The 14,929-nt window shown below is 34.7% G+C and overlaps 2 protein-coding genes across 4 annotated transcripts; one reads left to right on the top strand and one right to left on the bottom strand.

Moving 5' to 3' along the window:
* Positions 1-4,034: 4,034 nt before the first annotated feature.
* Positions 4,035-7,682, bottom strand: tmem238a (transmembrane protein 238a). The gene is made up of 2 exons (NM_001083074.3): positions 7,596-7,682; positions 4,035-7,030 (listed from the first exon to the last, which is right to left on the bottom strand). The coding sequence occupies exon 2, from the start codon at positions 7,023-7,025 to the stop codon at positions 6,708-6,710; it is 318 nt and encodes a 105-aa protein (NP_001076543.1). The 5' UTR covers positions 7,026-7,030; positions 7,596-7,682; the 3' UTR covers positions 4,035-6,707.
* A 493-nt stretch (positions 7,683-8,175) lies between these two features.
* Positions 8,176-13,660, top strand: ccdc106b (coiled-coil domain containing 106b). Of its 3 annotated transcripts, none has more exons than NM_001312892.1 (7): positions 8,176-8,225; positions 8,550-8,626; positions 10,865-10,963; positions 11,044-11,250; positions 11,336-11,479; positions 12,676-12,891; positions 12,979-13,660. In NM_001312892.1, the coding sequence occupies exons 2-7, from the start codon at positions 8,590-8,592 to the stop codon at positions 13,293-13,295; spliced, it is 1,020 nt and encodes a 339-aa protein (NP_001299821.1). In that variant the 5' UTR covers positions 8,176-8,225; positions 8,550-8,589; the 3' UTR covers positions 13,296-13,660. The 3 variants fall into 3 exon arrangements, with proteins under 3 accessions (NP_001299821.1, XP_087150511.1, NP_001013323.2); XM_087294385.1 differs by having other exon boundaries at positions 8,181-8,229; NM_001013305.2 differs by lacking the exon at positions 8,176-8,225 and having other exon boundaries at positions 8,457-8,626.
* Positions 13,661-14,929: the final 1,269 nt, after the last annotated feature.

Raw genomic sequence — 14,929 nt, 5'->3', positions numbered from 1 at the left:
GTGTTCCAGAATAATACACTCAACCTGTGTATTGATGTCAACTATTAGTGTCTAAAAGAGAGGGATTTCTGTAAATCTCATTTAGTTAAGCGGCGATGGTCTTCTCCTCCTCATGCTGTCCAGATTTACAGCATCTTAGGGTAATTTACTGACCCTTGAAAGTAAAACTTAACCGCTAGCTTCTATTTTTACTGTGGTTAATCGACTAACTACAAATTACTCAGGCCCGTAGCCAGGGGAGTTCGGGTGGTTTGAAAGACCCACTGACAAGTCCAGAATTTGACCCCTATTTGAGCTCATTTATCCCATTTTTGACCGCTGTTTGTAGAGATTTGAAAAGTGTAATACTACTTTTTATTCAGTTTTATCTTACATAATGCAAACTATTGTCAGGATTTCCCAGTAAAAATACCTCTAAAAATGAAATAGCCCAAATTTATCATATATTTATAGGTTTTATAAACTCTTGTCACTAACACACTCTTATTTTCTCTCTATTACTAACATGTCCAGAATTTGACCCCTATTTGAGCTCATTTATCCCATTTTTGACTGCTATGCCATAATAAATTAAGAAAATTTTTGATAGAAGAAGGCTCAAAGGCAAATTTAATTTTTAATTATTCAAGTGGCTAAATTCTGACTGACTGAGGCGAGTTTTTATTTGGTCATAGGCTACAGTTCTTATTTTAAAACAAGTTTTATCAGATTTCCTTTTTTAATGATGGATGATGACACATTTGTATGTACAAATAAATATTTTTTCATATTCCTAAATAATCTTTTAGATGCTAATCTCATATCAAGATTTATGAAACTGGATTTATTTACAGTTTAAATGCACATTTGTAAATAAACACTTTGTGGTAAAATAACATGGTGAGCACTTTAACAGAATTATTTTTGGTGCATCAAAAAAAAAATTGTTATGATCCCCATCCCACAGGCTAATCCAGCATTCTTAAAATGTCACTAAAATGATAATTAAATAGAAAATTAGGCAAATAACTGCAAAAAGGTCTACTTTTTCGAAAGAAAAACACCCCTATAGGCTCGATACAGGCCTGTTACTTGAAAATATTTGGGTAAAATTATTGGATTACTACTGAAGTAAATGAAAATAAATATAAAAATGAAATATAAAATTACAGATTATTAAATATTTGATCTGAATATTTTGATCTGAGAATTATCTATTGATCGATTGATCAATTGATTGATTGATTGATTGATTGATTGATCAGGTATTTGTTTGGCTATTTACTGTACATTGTAAAAAAAATAAATGGAGTATATATTTTAAATACAAATTCAGTCTGCTTCAAAATATCCTGTTTGATTTAATGTATTACTTGCCATTTCTTTGTGTTGAACTACAAGATTTACAATTTCTGGGTGTAATTTATTGTTGCTTCGGATTTTCTTTTCTTTTTTTTGGTCCAAATGACTCTGTAAAAAAAAAACTGTTATTTAACAGTTGTTTTCTGTTTATTTACGGTTGGGAATTGCTTAACGGGACCTTTATCTCTGCTCTGACCACTTTTGATGTTGAAAATTTAACTTTAAGGTTTAACAAAGTGACTTTTATTAACATTTTAGTAGTTTGAAATTATGTAATGTATAAGAAATAATATATAGAGAGAAATAAATAACAGAAAATGTACTGGCAGCTTATTACAAGGTTTTTGTACTGTAATATACAACACCAACCTTGACAATATATATCACTTTAAACTATTAAAAATGTTCATAAAACTCACGTTTTCACATTTTTAAAGCTTAAAAGTTGTTGGAAGAGAGATCAAGGTCCCATAATGCAATTCAAAAGCACAAATAAACTGAAAACACAAACCTGCTAATTTACAGATATTTTTACAGCCTAATAATGAGCATAGATGTTTGAACGAGATTTTATTACAAAACAAGAGCTGTTCTGGTCAAGATTTGCTTGTTTGTAATCTGCATTATACCTTTTAAAGCACTGGAGTTTCTCTGGGTCAAAAATACATCCTGGTAGCCTTCTTCTGATCAGCTTACTGTAGGCTACCTAGTCTGCCTCGACCTGCATACCCAGCCTCACACAATCCCTCAACTTTTGCTCTATATTGAGAAAGAACAGAAATAAACATGACTGCAAGGAATGTTTTATAAGGAGGAAAACAATAAGAGCACAGCAGCGTGGACAGGAGTAAAGCCGAGACTCTGCGAGCTGTTTCTTTAATGACCGGCATCCAATTAATTACGTCCTCCTATAATTAATTAAGTGCAAACCCAAACAAGACATCAGTTTACTCTAAGTGCTCCACCAGCGGGGATGTCCCAAGATCTTATCTACCGTGACTAATCTATAGTGACTAAAGCCTAATCTGTTACACTTCTGTATGGGGACTCGTTCTCACTTTTAACTAATTACTTATGTGTTTGCGTAATACACACACATTAAAGGGATAGTTCACCCAAAACTGAAAATGCTGTTTATCATTTTCTGTTGAACATAGAAGAAGATATTTTTAAGGAAGTCAGAAACTGGTAACCATTGACTTCCATATTTCTTATAAAATGGAAGTCAATGCTTACAGTTTTTCCACCTTTTTTCAAAATATATCCTTTTGGTCGGCGCCAGTGGAGTAGTGGTTGGTGCGTCGACACATGCACTCAGGTGCTTGTGGCGACCCGGGTTCGATTCTGCCCTGTGGTCCTATGCTGATCCTTCCACTCTCTCTGCTCACCATGCTTTCCTGTCAATTATCTCTACTGTCCTATCAAAAATAAAGGTGAAAACCCCTAAAAAAAAATAATAATAATTATATATATATATATATATATATATATATATATATATATATATATATATATATATATATATATATATATATATATATATATATATATCTTCTTTTGTGTTTAACTCATAGGTTTGGGACCGAGCTAGAGTAAATTTAGATTTTTGGGTGAACTATCACTTTAATGCATTTTACTCTGAATGAATGTATTCTGAATATTTTAATCCAATCTCAAAACTAAACTTAAAAATGACCTTACTAAATATACTGTAAAAATGCTGGTTACACAATCAATTTGTGTTGGGACAACAAGGAGAATTTAAGTTAATTTAACTTATTTGTTTTTACAAATTTAAGCGATTGAACATAAAACAATCACTAACGTTGTCCCCCCCAAAAAACTCAAGAATTGTGTTGTTTCAGCTCATTTTAAATAAGTGGTTTAAACAAACAGCAAACCATTTTTTTGAGTGTAAAAAAATGTTGTAGTTAATAGTGAAAAGTACACTTGCTGGCCACTTTATTAGGTACACCTTACTACCGCGTTGGACCCCCTTTTGCCTTCAGAACTGCCTTAAACCTTCGTGGCATAGATTCAACAAGGTACTGGAAATATTCCTATAGATTTTTCTCCATATTGACATGATAGCACACTGCAGTTGCTGCAGATTTGTCGGCTGCACATCTATGAAGCGAATCTTCCGTTCCACCACATCCCAAAGGTGCTCTATTGGATTGAATGGTGGTGACTGATGAGGCCAGTCTGAGATGATTTGCGCTTTATGACAGGGCATGTTATCCTGCTGGAATTAGCCATCAGAAGATGGGTACACTGTGGTCATAAAGAAATAGACATGATGAGTTACTGTTGCCTTTCTATCAGCTCAAACCAGTCTGGTTTTTCTCCTGTGAGCTCTGGCATCAACAAGGCATGCGGCCATAGAACAACCGCTCACTGGAAGTTTTCTTTTTTTCTGACCATTCTCTGTAAACTCTGGAGATGGTTGTGTGTGTGAAAACCTAGTACTGACACAAATGTTAGTATTTTAGTATTAGAACATTTACTTTACTTCTAGCCAACTAACTTTTGGGTGCACTATAAAAATGTTTAAAAAGTATGTATTTCTGGTTGCAAAACAAGTCTTGGATAACCAAAAAGGGGGTAAATTTGCTGGTATTCGCTAAATAACAGTAAAGCAATTCCATGCAGATGTCAACCTTACCATGAAAAAAAATAAGTTTAGACCAAAACAGCGAAACCTACGTTTTTTTGTGCAAGCAAACATTTTACAGTACTTTAAAAACACTCAAACATATTTCTCTTAATGTTTTTCAGACAATCATATTTGAGTTACCAAAGTCACACAAGTGGCAATGTCATGTCACATCCATAACCAAGCTTTTTACCAATAAATGTAAAAATGTTAAATTAAATAAATAAATATTGTTCTATAGTGAGCCAACTCGTATCCCTCTGGTTAGCATTATTCATTTTGGGTTGTGCTGTTTAACTCACAGAAATTTTACAATGTTGTATACTGTAAACTTGCAGACTTTTTCGATCACATTCATAACGCATGATTATTTTTTTTTATTTAAAAAATAAAAAATGTTTAGAGATTTATATTTTACTGATTCCATAACTCTGTGGTTAGTTGTTTTAAAAAATATATAAATAAATGTTCCAATATAATGTGAAAATAGACTTTCTCTGTGAATCTATGCTTTGAGTTTTTACTGCAAATGTCACATCCATCACGCTGGAATTGCACAGTACTTACTTAATAAGAATGAGTGTGTATTTAATTTATGCAGTAATGAATGTGCAGATTTTTATTCTAACATATGCTCGTTATTAGTTTCCTTGACAGTAGGATATTATTTTAATGGAAACTAAAATGATGCTTTTCATTTGTTGTTATTATTTTTTCATTGTGTGCTGAAGCAAATTATGTGTCAAATCTCGATTCAATTTTTTCTATAACTTCTGTCATAAGTATTATGCACACCATTTTTATGAGCTATAGACTTCACTCTATTGAAGTTTCCAAAGCAGAGTCTAGACTGAAATGTCACAGTGTAAAATGCCTTATAATACATTTCATTTTCCTTCGGCTTAGTCCCTTAATTTATCAGGGGTCGCCACAGTGGAAGCCCTTCCAGCTGCAACCCAGTACTGGGAAAAGCCTTATAATATGTTAAAATTATTTTAAACATGTTCAGTCTTGCAGATTTTGAAAGAAGGCATGTAATGATAACTAGTTTCAAGGTTTATCGTGGTTTGAAAAAAGTCTGTGTTTTAAAAACCCCTAAAATGATCTGTAATACTATTCCAACCGTTCCATAGCTTTTTTCCCTCGACATATTTTATTTATGTCCAACACAAAAGGACCCTCCACATCTAAAGCTACTCAGCACATGATTCAGAAAACATTTGTGAATCAAATCGCTTATACACCAAGATCCAAGCCTGCTATAAACCTAAATCATGCAGTGACTTAATGTATATCCAAAGAAAAGAAAGATATCTAAAGATGCCTTTTCAAGCTTCAAGAAAATAGTGTTTTTGAAAATATTGATGACAACAAGTCAATGATTATTTCCAATTATTTTGCCTGACATGTTTACTGTGCTGAAATTATTTTATGTTTCTTAAAACGAAATAAATTGTGTTCAATGGGGAAAACAGTTGTTGGTTTTTACCCAGACGTTTCAAATTTTAGAGCACTAATTACAATACCCTGATATTTTTATTCCAGATTATCATAATCATAATTGTAAACCAGCCCATGCCTAATAGCCACAGTTCCAGACAGAAACAAGTTTTATTTTCATTGATTTAATTTTAGTTTGTTTGCTTTTAAACAGTTATCTATATGAAATCTTCATAACTATTTATTTATTATTTATTTATTGTATTTGAATGTGGCATAGCTCCATTCAAGCCTACTTTTCCCGCATCAAGTGTAAATCTTCCTGACGCACTCCAGTCTGCTCCACACAGAATATGCCACTTTTAGACCACATGTGCTAATAAGTCCCAATCCCATTAGAAGGCTTAAAACAAGAAAAGCCCTCAGAGATCAAGTATAAAACAGGAAAAGACCCTGGAGCTAAATAAAGCCCTGTGTTTTTGTGTCTCAGACTAACTGTAAGCTTCTTTTTTTGTTTACTGGAGACACTTTTAGACGAGACCGAAAAAAGTTAATCAACTTTAAACACTCAAGAATTCGGATATAATGAAATAAATATGTAAATAAGTAAAGCAGTCTTATATTGAGAAAAAAAATCGTCTTTACTTTATGTCAAGCTAATGTTTGTTCCATAAATTGTTGTTTTAACTTTATAACCATAGTCCAGGAGAAAGAAAACATTTTTATTACATTTTACCAAGTCAAAACTCATTTTACTCATGTTAAGGCCATATGACCTCTAGTAACTCCTATTATGATATAAAAGGTTCATCTTTGTCTCCACCTAGAGATCATATGAAGTACCAGTTTGTTTTCTAAATAGCAATACTGACTGTTGTACATGATATATTTTATGTGCTGAGAATCAATTTTTTTGAGAACTAACTTAATAGAAAATAAACAATGCTCTTGGAAAAAAGTTGGCCAAAAGAAGTTGGGTTGAAAAAAAAAAAAAGATAAACAAACAACATGTAGAAATGTTAAGATTACAGTGCTGTAGAATTTCTTGTAACAATGTAGTAAAGTTATATGACACTTGTTAGTTCAGTATCGTATCGAACTGCTACGGTAGTATTATATTATTTGCTTACATGATTAAAGAGTGCATATCTATATCTAGTTTATCTGTCAAATCTCATTTTGACAATACTGTTTTTCTTTGAATGTCCAAATCTGTACGCCAAAAAGAGGCACATGTCCTGCTATGTGCACCATAATCAAAAAGTCATAATCAAGGCCCTTTGTTGACATGATGTGTGTATATTTTCCTGCTGAGGTTGCGGGCCAAACGGTCCACGGCGTTGCCTATTCCTCCTAGATCTTTTTGTGCTGCCATTCCCTCAATGTTACCACTGTACCACATCACCCAACCGCCAAGAGACATCAGAACTAACAGAGCCCCAGTGTAGACAAGAAGGTCCCCGAAATCTCTCCCCTTCAATTCCAATGGCACAAAGAGCCCCAGAAACAGGGCGGTAAAGCCAAAAATGTCAAAAATAACTGCAAACCCCAGGGCAATTTTGCAGTGTCTGACACCGGAGCACACCATGGCAGCTGTTAAAGACAGAGACAGGAATATTTACTCTTTGTTAGATCATTTATGAACACTAAATAGCATAATGCAGATTAAAGTTGCAAAATACCACAATGTAAATGAGAAAAAAATGTAATTTTCTATACTACAACACGTGCTTCTGAACAATGCTGTTATTTTGCTGAATCACTTCTTTTGCAGTGTAAAATATGATCATAAAGACAAACTGCTAACTTTAAAGTGGCCAGCATGGCATAGGTGCCCACCCGTGGCAAAAAAATAACCATATTTTACTTCAATTTTCTTTTAAAGGACATAGTTTGTTGTTATAAGCAATAGTAACCACAAATTCACTTCGTTGTTACATTAACCATAATATTTGTAGTAAAACTGTTGTTATACAAATAGCAGTCAATCAGCAAAAAAAAATCGTGTTTACTTCACTGTCGCGTGGTAAAAGCATGGTCAATTTGCGTAAGAGAGTCAACACTAAATAGACGATGTCGTCTGCTAACAGAAATAACACAAACACAGACAACTTTTGGGGGTTTTATCAATATCAAATACATTTTTAAGTAAACTTACCTTGATTCTCGGAATCTCCTCTTCACAAAAACAAAGTAATCATCGCATTTCAGGTGTGGCTGAGTCAGGTATGGCCTAAACCTGTTTGAAGCTGCTTCCGCACTTACCCCGACATGTTGATATTTGACACCACCGGAATGTGCTGTTTTCATCCAGAAACAGACTCTGACATGCTCGATATTTCTGTGAATTACAACAACTTTACTTAACATGTTATTAAAAGTATTTGTTACGAGACAGAACATGTTTGAGTCCTCATTCATAACTGCATTCATCAAAAAATGAAAACAAACTTTCAGTTTACGAGAAGTGGGCCTAACGTTACCATAAACTAATCTCTTGTACTTAAAAAGACATAAGTAGAGAAAAATAAATAAATCAAGATTTCAAGTCAGAGTATAAATAAACAATTTTATTCTAAAAGCAATTTATCTGGCAACACAGTCAGCAAGAGCGCGTCACACATGACACACGACTTCCAAGTAAGCCGGATAAAAATCGCTCCGCAGTGCACCGTGTTCAGTCAGTTCAGTCCTCATTATATAGCCATCGACACTATAAGCAACAGCCAATCAACAAGCGGACGATTCAATCCCATTTGCTGTTTACCAAACGCTGTTGAATTTGGAAGTAGGTACGTTTATTAACGCTTATTAATACTTGCAAGCGTTATATAAAATATTAGTTAAATATATTTCAGAAGTAAAGCCACCTATGAAACAGTCTCCCGTTACTCTGTTTAAAAGGGCTAGGGAGACACGAGCAAATTAACTAATGTTTAATTAACTACCTGTTATTGTTAATGACTAATTAACTACTTAGTTGTGCTTGGTTGTTATTAATTACACACGCCGTGCTCCGTGTCACGCATTTGCACGGTTTATGTGTTTGGTGTTGGTTAGGTCTGAAGCTGTTTTTTCCTCCTTTTTTGAGCGAGTTCATGTTTGGTTGCAGGTTTGTGAATATCAGGCAGGTCCATGTGACTGATGTCATCATGACGGATGCACAGAGAAGCACAAGGAGCTCCAGAGGTCAGATTTTACTAGCTTTTCGTATGTTTTTAATCTGATGTTTTGGGTGAATGAAGCTGGTTTCTAGCTAGTTTATTGACCTCTTAAGGCCCAAGCTGTTTCTCTTTGTTATTTTGGCTTATTGGATACTTAATTCGAATAAAACCTAAGTGCCATCTTTTGATAAGATGTACTTTTTGGGAAAAATGATGTCCATATACGTGGACTCGTGGTCCGAATTTCCATAAAACACAATTAAGTCACCTTTTTGTAACAGAATAAAAAACTCTTTATTTCTGATTGAACACAGTAGTTTTTTTCTGACTGTTTTTTTGATAACACATACACACATATTTTTCAAAATTATTTGACTATCAGTAAAAACAAAATTTTTAGCCCATTTTGGATAGCTAAAATAGTGTTTGGGACATTTAATATGCTGCAAAACAGTTGCAAGATGACACTGTATGTCTGTAACAAAATATAAGACATAAGAGATAAAATGTGCTGTCCTCGTATGTGGCCACTAAGCCCTAGGAGGTTAAGGTAGAACTAGCTGATTACTAGCTAATGAACTTGCCACTATGGTTCCTAATATGTTATGGTTCAAGTAATATAATATGGTGAAAATATGAAGCTCACAAATGTAATACAAATTTTAATGCAAATTTTACTAAACTAAATTTTCCAAACTGGGCCGAAATGTGCAGTTTTTGTAGATGTTGTTGTTGTGTAGTTATTGTTGTTAAGTAGTAAGAATAATTTATTACAGCTTGTAATGTTTTTATAACAGTTTAGTTGCATAAACAGAGAAGTTGCATAAAATAAATATGTAAATAAAATATGTATAGGCTTAGATACTTCAGTAAATAGGACGTGCTTCAGTCTAGTAAATGTTGTTTTTACATGTTGTAACAAATTAAAAACATAATTATTAAAATAATTAAAGCCTTAAAGGGGTAGTTCACCCAAAAATGAAAATTCTCACTAACCACTCTCAAGTGGTTTCACACCTTTATGAGATTTATTTTTTTCTGTTGAACACAAAAGAAGCTGAAAACCAACAAATAACCACTGACTTCCATAGTATGTGTGACTATGGAAGTCAATGCTTGCATGTTTTCAGCTCTCTTCAAATATCTTCTTAATGTTCTTCAAATTCCTTTAAATGTTTGAAACAAGTAAAGGAGAGTAAATGACGACTGAGTTTTCATTTTGGGGTGAAAAATGTAAACAAGTTTAATAAAACAAAGGTTATACTGCTTTTGTTTATAAAAAAATAATAAAACAATAAATTATATTTTAATATAACATTTAAAATATGTATTTTTACAAACAGAATTTTGACGGGCTAAACATCTGAACAAATTATATTCTAAATTTGAAGTTGATATCTCAGTAAATGAGCTTTTAGTGAGGTTTTGTTTGGCTGCAGTATCAGACATGACCCCTAGATGACATACAGTTTCCATTGGTGACCGTACAAGGGCGCCCTCTGTGTTTTGAGGAATGTGAACCATGTTGTTTTCGTACTTTTGACAATATTTGTAAAGTGGACATAACATTCAATAGTAGTATTGGTAATCTGGTGGCGTTTCATTTGAATTTAGCCTCTATAAAACATCTAAAATATATATGTGGATTGCTGTAGCAAAGTAATGCTTTAGAACTCCAAGCATCCTTGTTGCAAATTTATAAATAACTGCTGTAAAGTAATATCTATCAAAAATCAGACATGGCAACTAGAAAGTGTAAGCTTTCAAATGGAACATAGTTTGTCATGATTGCTCTGTTTAGATTGTATTACTATGGTGTGATTGCAAAAGGTCCCACGGGTTGTCGGGTGACACAGTAAATGTCTTTTAATCCATTACTGTTCCTATGGGTAAAAAAAAAACAGTGGTAAAATATTTATTCCGAAGTCTTAGACCTATCCATCAATATATAGTTTGTCATTATTAGATTAGAATTTAATTGCAAAAAAAGTGATGTAAACTTAAGTGTCCTGGTGGTGGGACAGTGACAGTTAAGGGGTCAACTTTAATGAAAAGACAAGGTGATGTAGCTGTATTGGAAAACAGCTAATAAAGAAAACCACTCACAGCTTTTCCTCAGCCAGCTCTAAAGTTTATGTTCTGCCCACTTTAGTATCTATTGTATCAGTATTATCTCATAATGTCTCAGTAGTAAATACAACTCCTATCGTTCTTCATGTATCTGCCTCCCAACTAAGAAATATTCAAATGTTTCTTAATACAGGTTTGAAGAATGAAAATGGCTATGAAATCTCTATCCCCTTTGAGGACAGCAACCTGGATGATTCGGGTTTCTATAGTCCAAATGACCACCCGTTTGATGGTATTTTCCTCAGCCATAAGTTGTTTGATCATCACAAATCAGCTCTACAGTTTGTGTTTCATAAATCTGTGCTTCTGCAGAGTCCGCATCGGGTTCCATTCCTCCTTGCAGTCCATACCTTCTGATCACCAGCCTCCGAGCTCAACTGCAGATCTCTCTGGAGAAGAACTCCTGGCTTCAGAAACGCATTGAAGATCTGGAGGAGGAGAGGGACTTCCTGCGCTGCCAACTTGACCGATTTATTTTCAACACCAAGAGTCGGGAGTGCAATGGCACTTTGGAAAAAGGTGGATTTAGATGGCTCTTGAGCAGAATTGTGTCTTGTAATGTAACAGTTAGTGAAGTGTTTTGCTTGTTTTTTTTTCATGAAAGGAACTGAAGCAGAGCACATGCAGCAAGCCACTGGCCAGAAGCAGCCTATCAAGCTTTCCACAAGGAAAACATCCACTCCATCACCCATGATGACACGCTCTGGAAAAATCCCTGTTCGCAGCCAGAAGCGAAGCAGAAAGAACAGCTAATGAGCTTTTACTTTTCTAAGTCTAGACCATTTTGAGGGATGTAAACAAAAACAATTGTCCTAACTTATTTTCTGTTTTACATTTTTAATTTGTATAGTGTCCGAGAATCCAAAAAGAGCTACATATTGATAAGTGATTTATAATAGCTGTTTTAACATCAATTTATGATTGAATTGCCTCTTGTTAAAGTTATGTAATAGTTTGATAAAAAGCAGGGAATATTTAAGGGCCAATGACATGACCACACTCAAATGGTTTATAGCAGGGGTCACCAATCTCGTTCCTGGAGGTCCGGTGCCCTGCAGGGTTTGGCTCCAACTTCCCTCAACACACCTGCATGGGTGTTTCAAGTATACCTAGTAAGACCTTGATTAGCTTGTTCAGGTGAGTTTGATTAGGGTTGGAGAGAAAAACTGCAGGACACCGGACCTACTGGAACAAATTTGGTGATCCCTGGTCTGTAGTGTGGTTTAGAAGTTTTTTAGTGCGCATTCAATGCAATTTATATCATGAAATTTAATTTTAAAATCAAAGTTCACTTTAGGGGCTTTTGCACTTACTTTTTCCTAGTTCCTAGAACTAATTGTGGAAGTACCCATTTTGAAAAAAATTGATTATTTGTATGCACGCAGGAACTGGGAAAGATTTAGTTCTACAAATGCCATTTTGGGAACTAAATTGGCTCATACTGCAGAGCAGGATTTAATTTTGCACAATCCGCTTTTCAAGTCTGGAATATATGGAATACTGTTTCTGGGTCCAAGTTGCTACTTATTTGAATTGAGAAAATATTTTTTTATGCCACGTTTTAGTCCTGTGGTCCTATCGCACATTAAAGTGAATTTTATTTAAAAACAGTTTATACATTAGTTTCTGGACTTGCTGCATTACAAATGCAAAAATGTTAACAATTTATAAAAAATTAATCACTTTGTGGCCATCGGATATTAGGCATGGATATATACATTGCGATCGTGATTTTTAAAATAGTTAAAACATTTTTAAAAAGTGCATGTTTATGAAAATGCTAGATTTTATATATATATATATATATATATATATATATATATATATATATATATATATATATATATATCAAGAAATGAATGTATTATTAGGGTATTATTATTGTTGTTATTATTATTAATAATAATTTAAATGGGGTTTAAATCATGTTGTTGTTTCACACAGGTCAGGAAGAAGAAGAAGAGGAGGAGGTGATTGAAGAGGAAGAGTATATAGCGGAGGAAGATTATGTGGAAGAGGAACAGCTCATTACAGATGACGATGGTAACATTTCAGAGGATAAAACCTCACGTAAAAGTTGTACAGGCAGGCTGAGTGGCCAAATGAGGGTGAAACGACGACGCGTCTTCCGTTTCGCACGAAGCATGGAAAGACAAAGGGGTGAGTATTCTTCATATGTATAAAATCAAACTCTATTTTTCCATACTTAAGTTCCTTTTGGAATAATTTCTGCCATTTCGTTTGCAGTGAAAGACCCTGCTGGTGTTCTGCTCCGCTACAATAAGATCCTCGTGACCTATCAGAAGCTGAAGAGCATGTCTAGAGCCTTTCAGGTCCACGGGGTTGACAGAAACACCGTCGCCTCCACTACTCCCATTGCTGAAATGCTCTTAGTTGCTCCTGAGAAGTTGTCTGAGGTTGGAGAGTTTGATTCCTCCAAGGAGAAGCTTCTGGATTATGCCAGACGCTGCTATAAAGCTCTTGATGAGGAAGCTCACGCAAAGGTGCAGACCTTGAAGAAAACCAACCTCTTGCTGCCCATTTCCTACAGGTTCAGGCACTGAATTTCCAAAAATGTGTGTCAGTGGTGTTGAAGTTTAAACACTGAACTTTCATGGGCTCCTTTTTTCTACCTCAGTTATAGATTGACACATAAGGAGTGAAGTCCCAACTATGTGCCAGTTATTTATGCTAATTAGACTCCAAAGTTAAAAAGAAATGTAAGATAGTTAGTCAGCCACTGTATATGAGGGGTTACCTTTTCTTGTTTTGTGTATATGCTTGAGTTTCTTGTTGTAAACTTTGGACAACTCACTTTTTGTCCGGGTATCATGTAAGGTAACACTTCGGTTTTGTATACTGATCACACTTCATGCTAAAGGATGTTGATTTAAAATAAAGTTCATCACTTGCAATCATGCAAAAGAAAGTATAAAGGCCTTAATTATTTTTAAACTTTCTAAATTTATTTTAGAGCATTTCTAAACCAGCTTTTTGCTGTAAATTGATTCTTTAGCCAAAGCGTAAATAAATAATGTTTGACTGTAATACAACTTTTTCATATTCATGTATTACATGTATTCATGTCACAAGGGTTTACTTTTGTATTTCTACTCTATAAAATCATACCACAATTGTCAACACAATTTTTGTTGTGTATAAACATGAAAATATTGGAGCGTTTTTTTTTTTTTTTTTTTTTTTTTTTTTGTAGTGATGTTGATTGTTTTTGTTAGAGAAGCAATCCCTCTAAAAAAAAACTGCTTATACCAGCATTGACTGGTTTTAGCTGGTTAACCAGCATGGTTTTTGAGGGTTCCAGGCCATTACCAGCCTGGTCTTAGCTGGTCAGGCTGGGAGATGACCATCTAGAACCAGCTTGACCAGCCTAGTCAGACTGGGAGCCCAGCTAAAACCAGCTATGTCCAGCCTAAACCAGGTTGGTCAAGCTGGATTCTGTTGGTCATTTTTCTACCTGACCATTTAAGACCAGGCTTGAAATGGCCAAAACGCCTCTAAAACTATGGCTGGTCGACCAGCTAAAACCAGCCAACCTGTCAAGGCTGGTTTAAGCTGTTTTCTTTTTAGCAGGGAAACCTAATATTTTTATTGAGGACATGGTTCATTCAGAAAATAGAGCTTCTGACTTATAGTACTTCGTTGACGTTAAATATAATGCTAAAACCATGTTTAAACATTGTAACTTTTGTTGTTGTGATATATATATATATATATATATATATATATATATATATATATATATATATATATATATATATATATATATACATATCACTGCTGAAAAAAACAGCTTAAACCAGCCTAGGCTGGTTGGCTGGTTTTATCTGGTCGACCAGGCTGGTTTTAGAGGGGTTTTGGCCATTTCCAGGCTGGTTTCCAGCCATTTCCAGCCGGGTTTTAGCTGGTCAGGCTGGAAGATGACCAGCTAAAACCAGCTTTACCAGCTTAAGCAGGCTGGGAGCCCAGCCAAAACCAGCTATGTCCAGCTTAAACCAGGCTGGTCAAGCTGGTTTTAGCTGGATTTAGCTGGTCATTTTCCAGCCTGACCAGCTAAGACCAGACTGGAAATGGCTGGAAACCAGCCTGGAAATGGCCAAAAACCCTCTAAAACCAGCCTGGTCAACCAGCTAAAACCAGCCAACCAGCCTAGGCTGGTTTAAGCTGGATTTTTTAGCAG

The sequence above is a fragment of the Danio rerio genome, chromosome 19 (genome assembly GCF_052040795.2).
Source record: "Danio rerio strain M-AB ecotype USA chromosome 19, GRCz13ab, whole genome shotgun sequence".
Classification (NCBI taxonomy): domain Eukaryota; kingdom Metazoa; phylum Chordata; class Actinopteri; order Cypriniformes; family Danionidae; genus Danio; species Danio rerio.
Note: the sequence above shows the minus strand (reverse complement) of the source record. Positions and strands in the feature narration are given on the sequence as shown.

What these genes read in the sequence shown, in the direction of transcription:
- ccdc106b (NM_001013305.2), top strand. Translation starts at nt 8,536, where the DNA reads ATGTTTGGTTGCAGGTTTGTGAATATCAGGCAGGTCCATGTGACTGAT. An exon ending in AAATGACCACCCGTTTGATG is followed by an intron (nt 10,964 to 11,043) that starts GTATTTTCCTCA and finishes GTGCTTCTGCAG; the next exon opens with AGTCCGCATCGGGTTCCATT. An exon ending in GAAGCGAAGCAGAAAGAACA is followed by an intron (nt 11,480 to 12,675) that starts GCTAATGAGCTT and finishes TGTTTCACACAG; the next exon opens with GTCAGGAAGAAGAAGAAGAG.
- tmem238a (NM_001083074.3), bottom strand. Translation starts at nt 7,025, where the DNA reads ATGGTGTGCTCCGGTGTCAGACACTGCAAAATTGCCCTGGGGTTTGCA.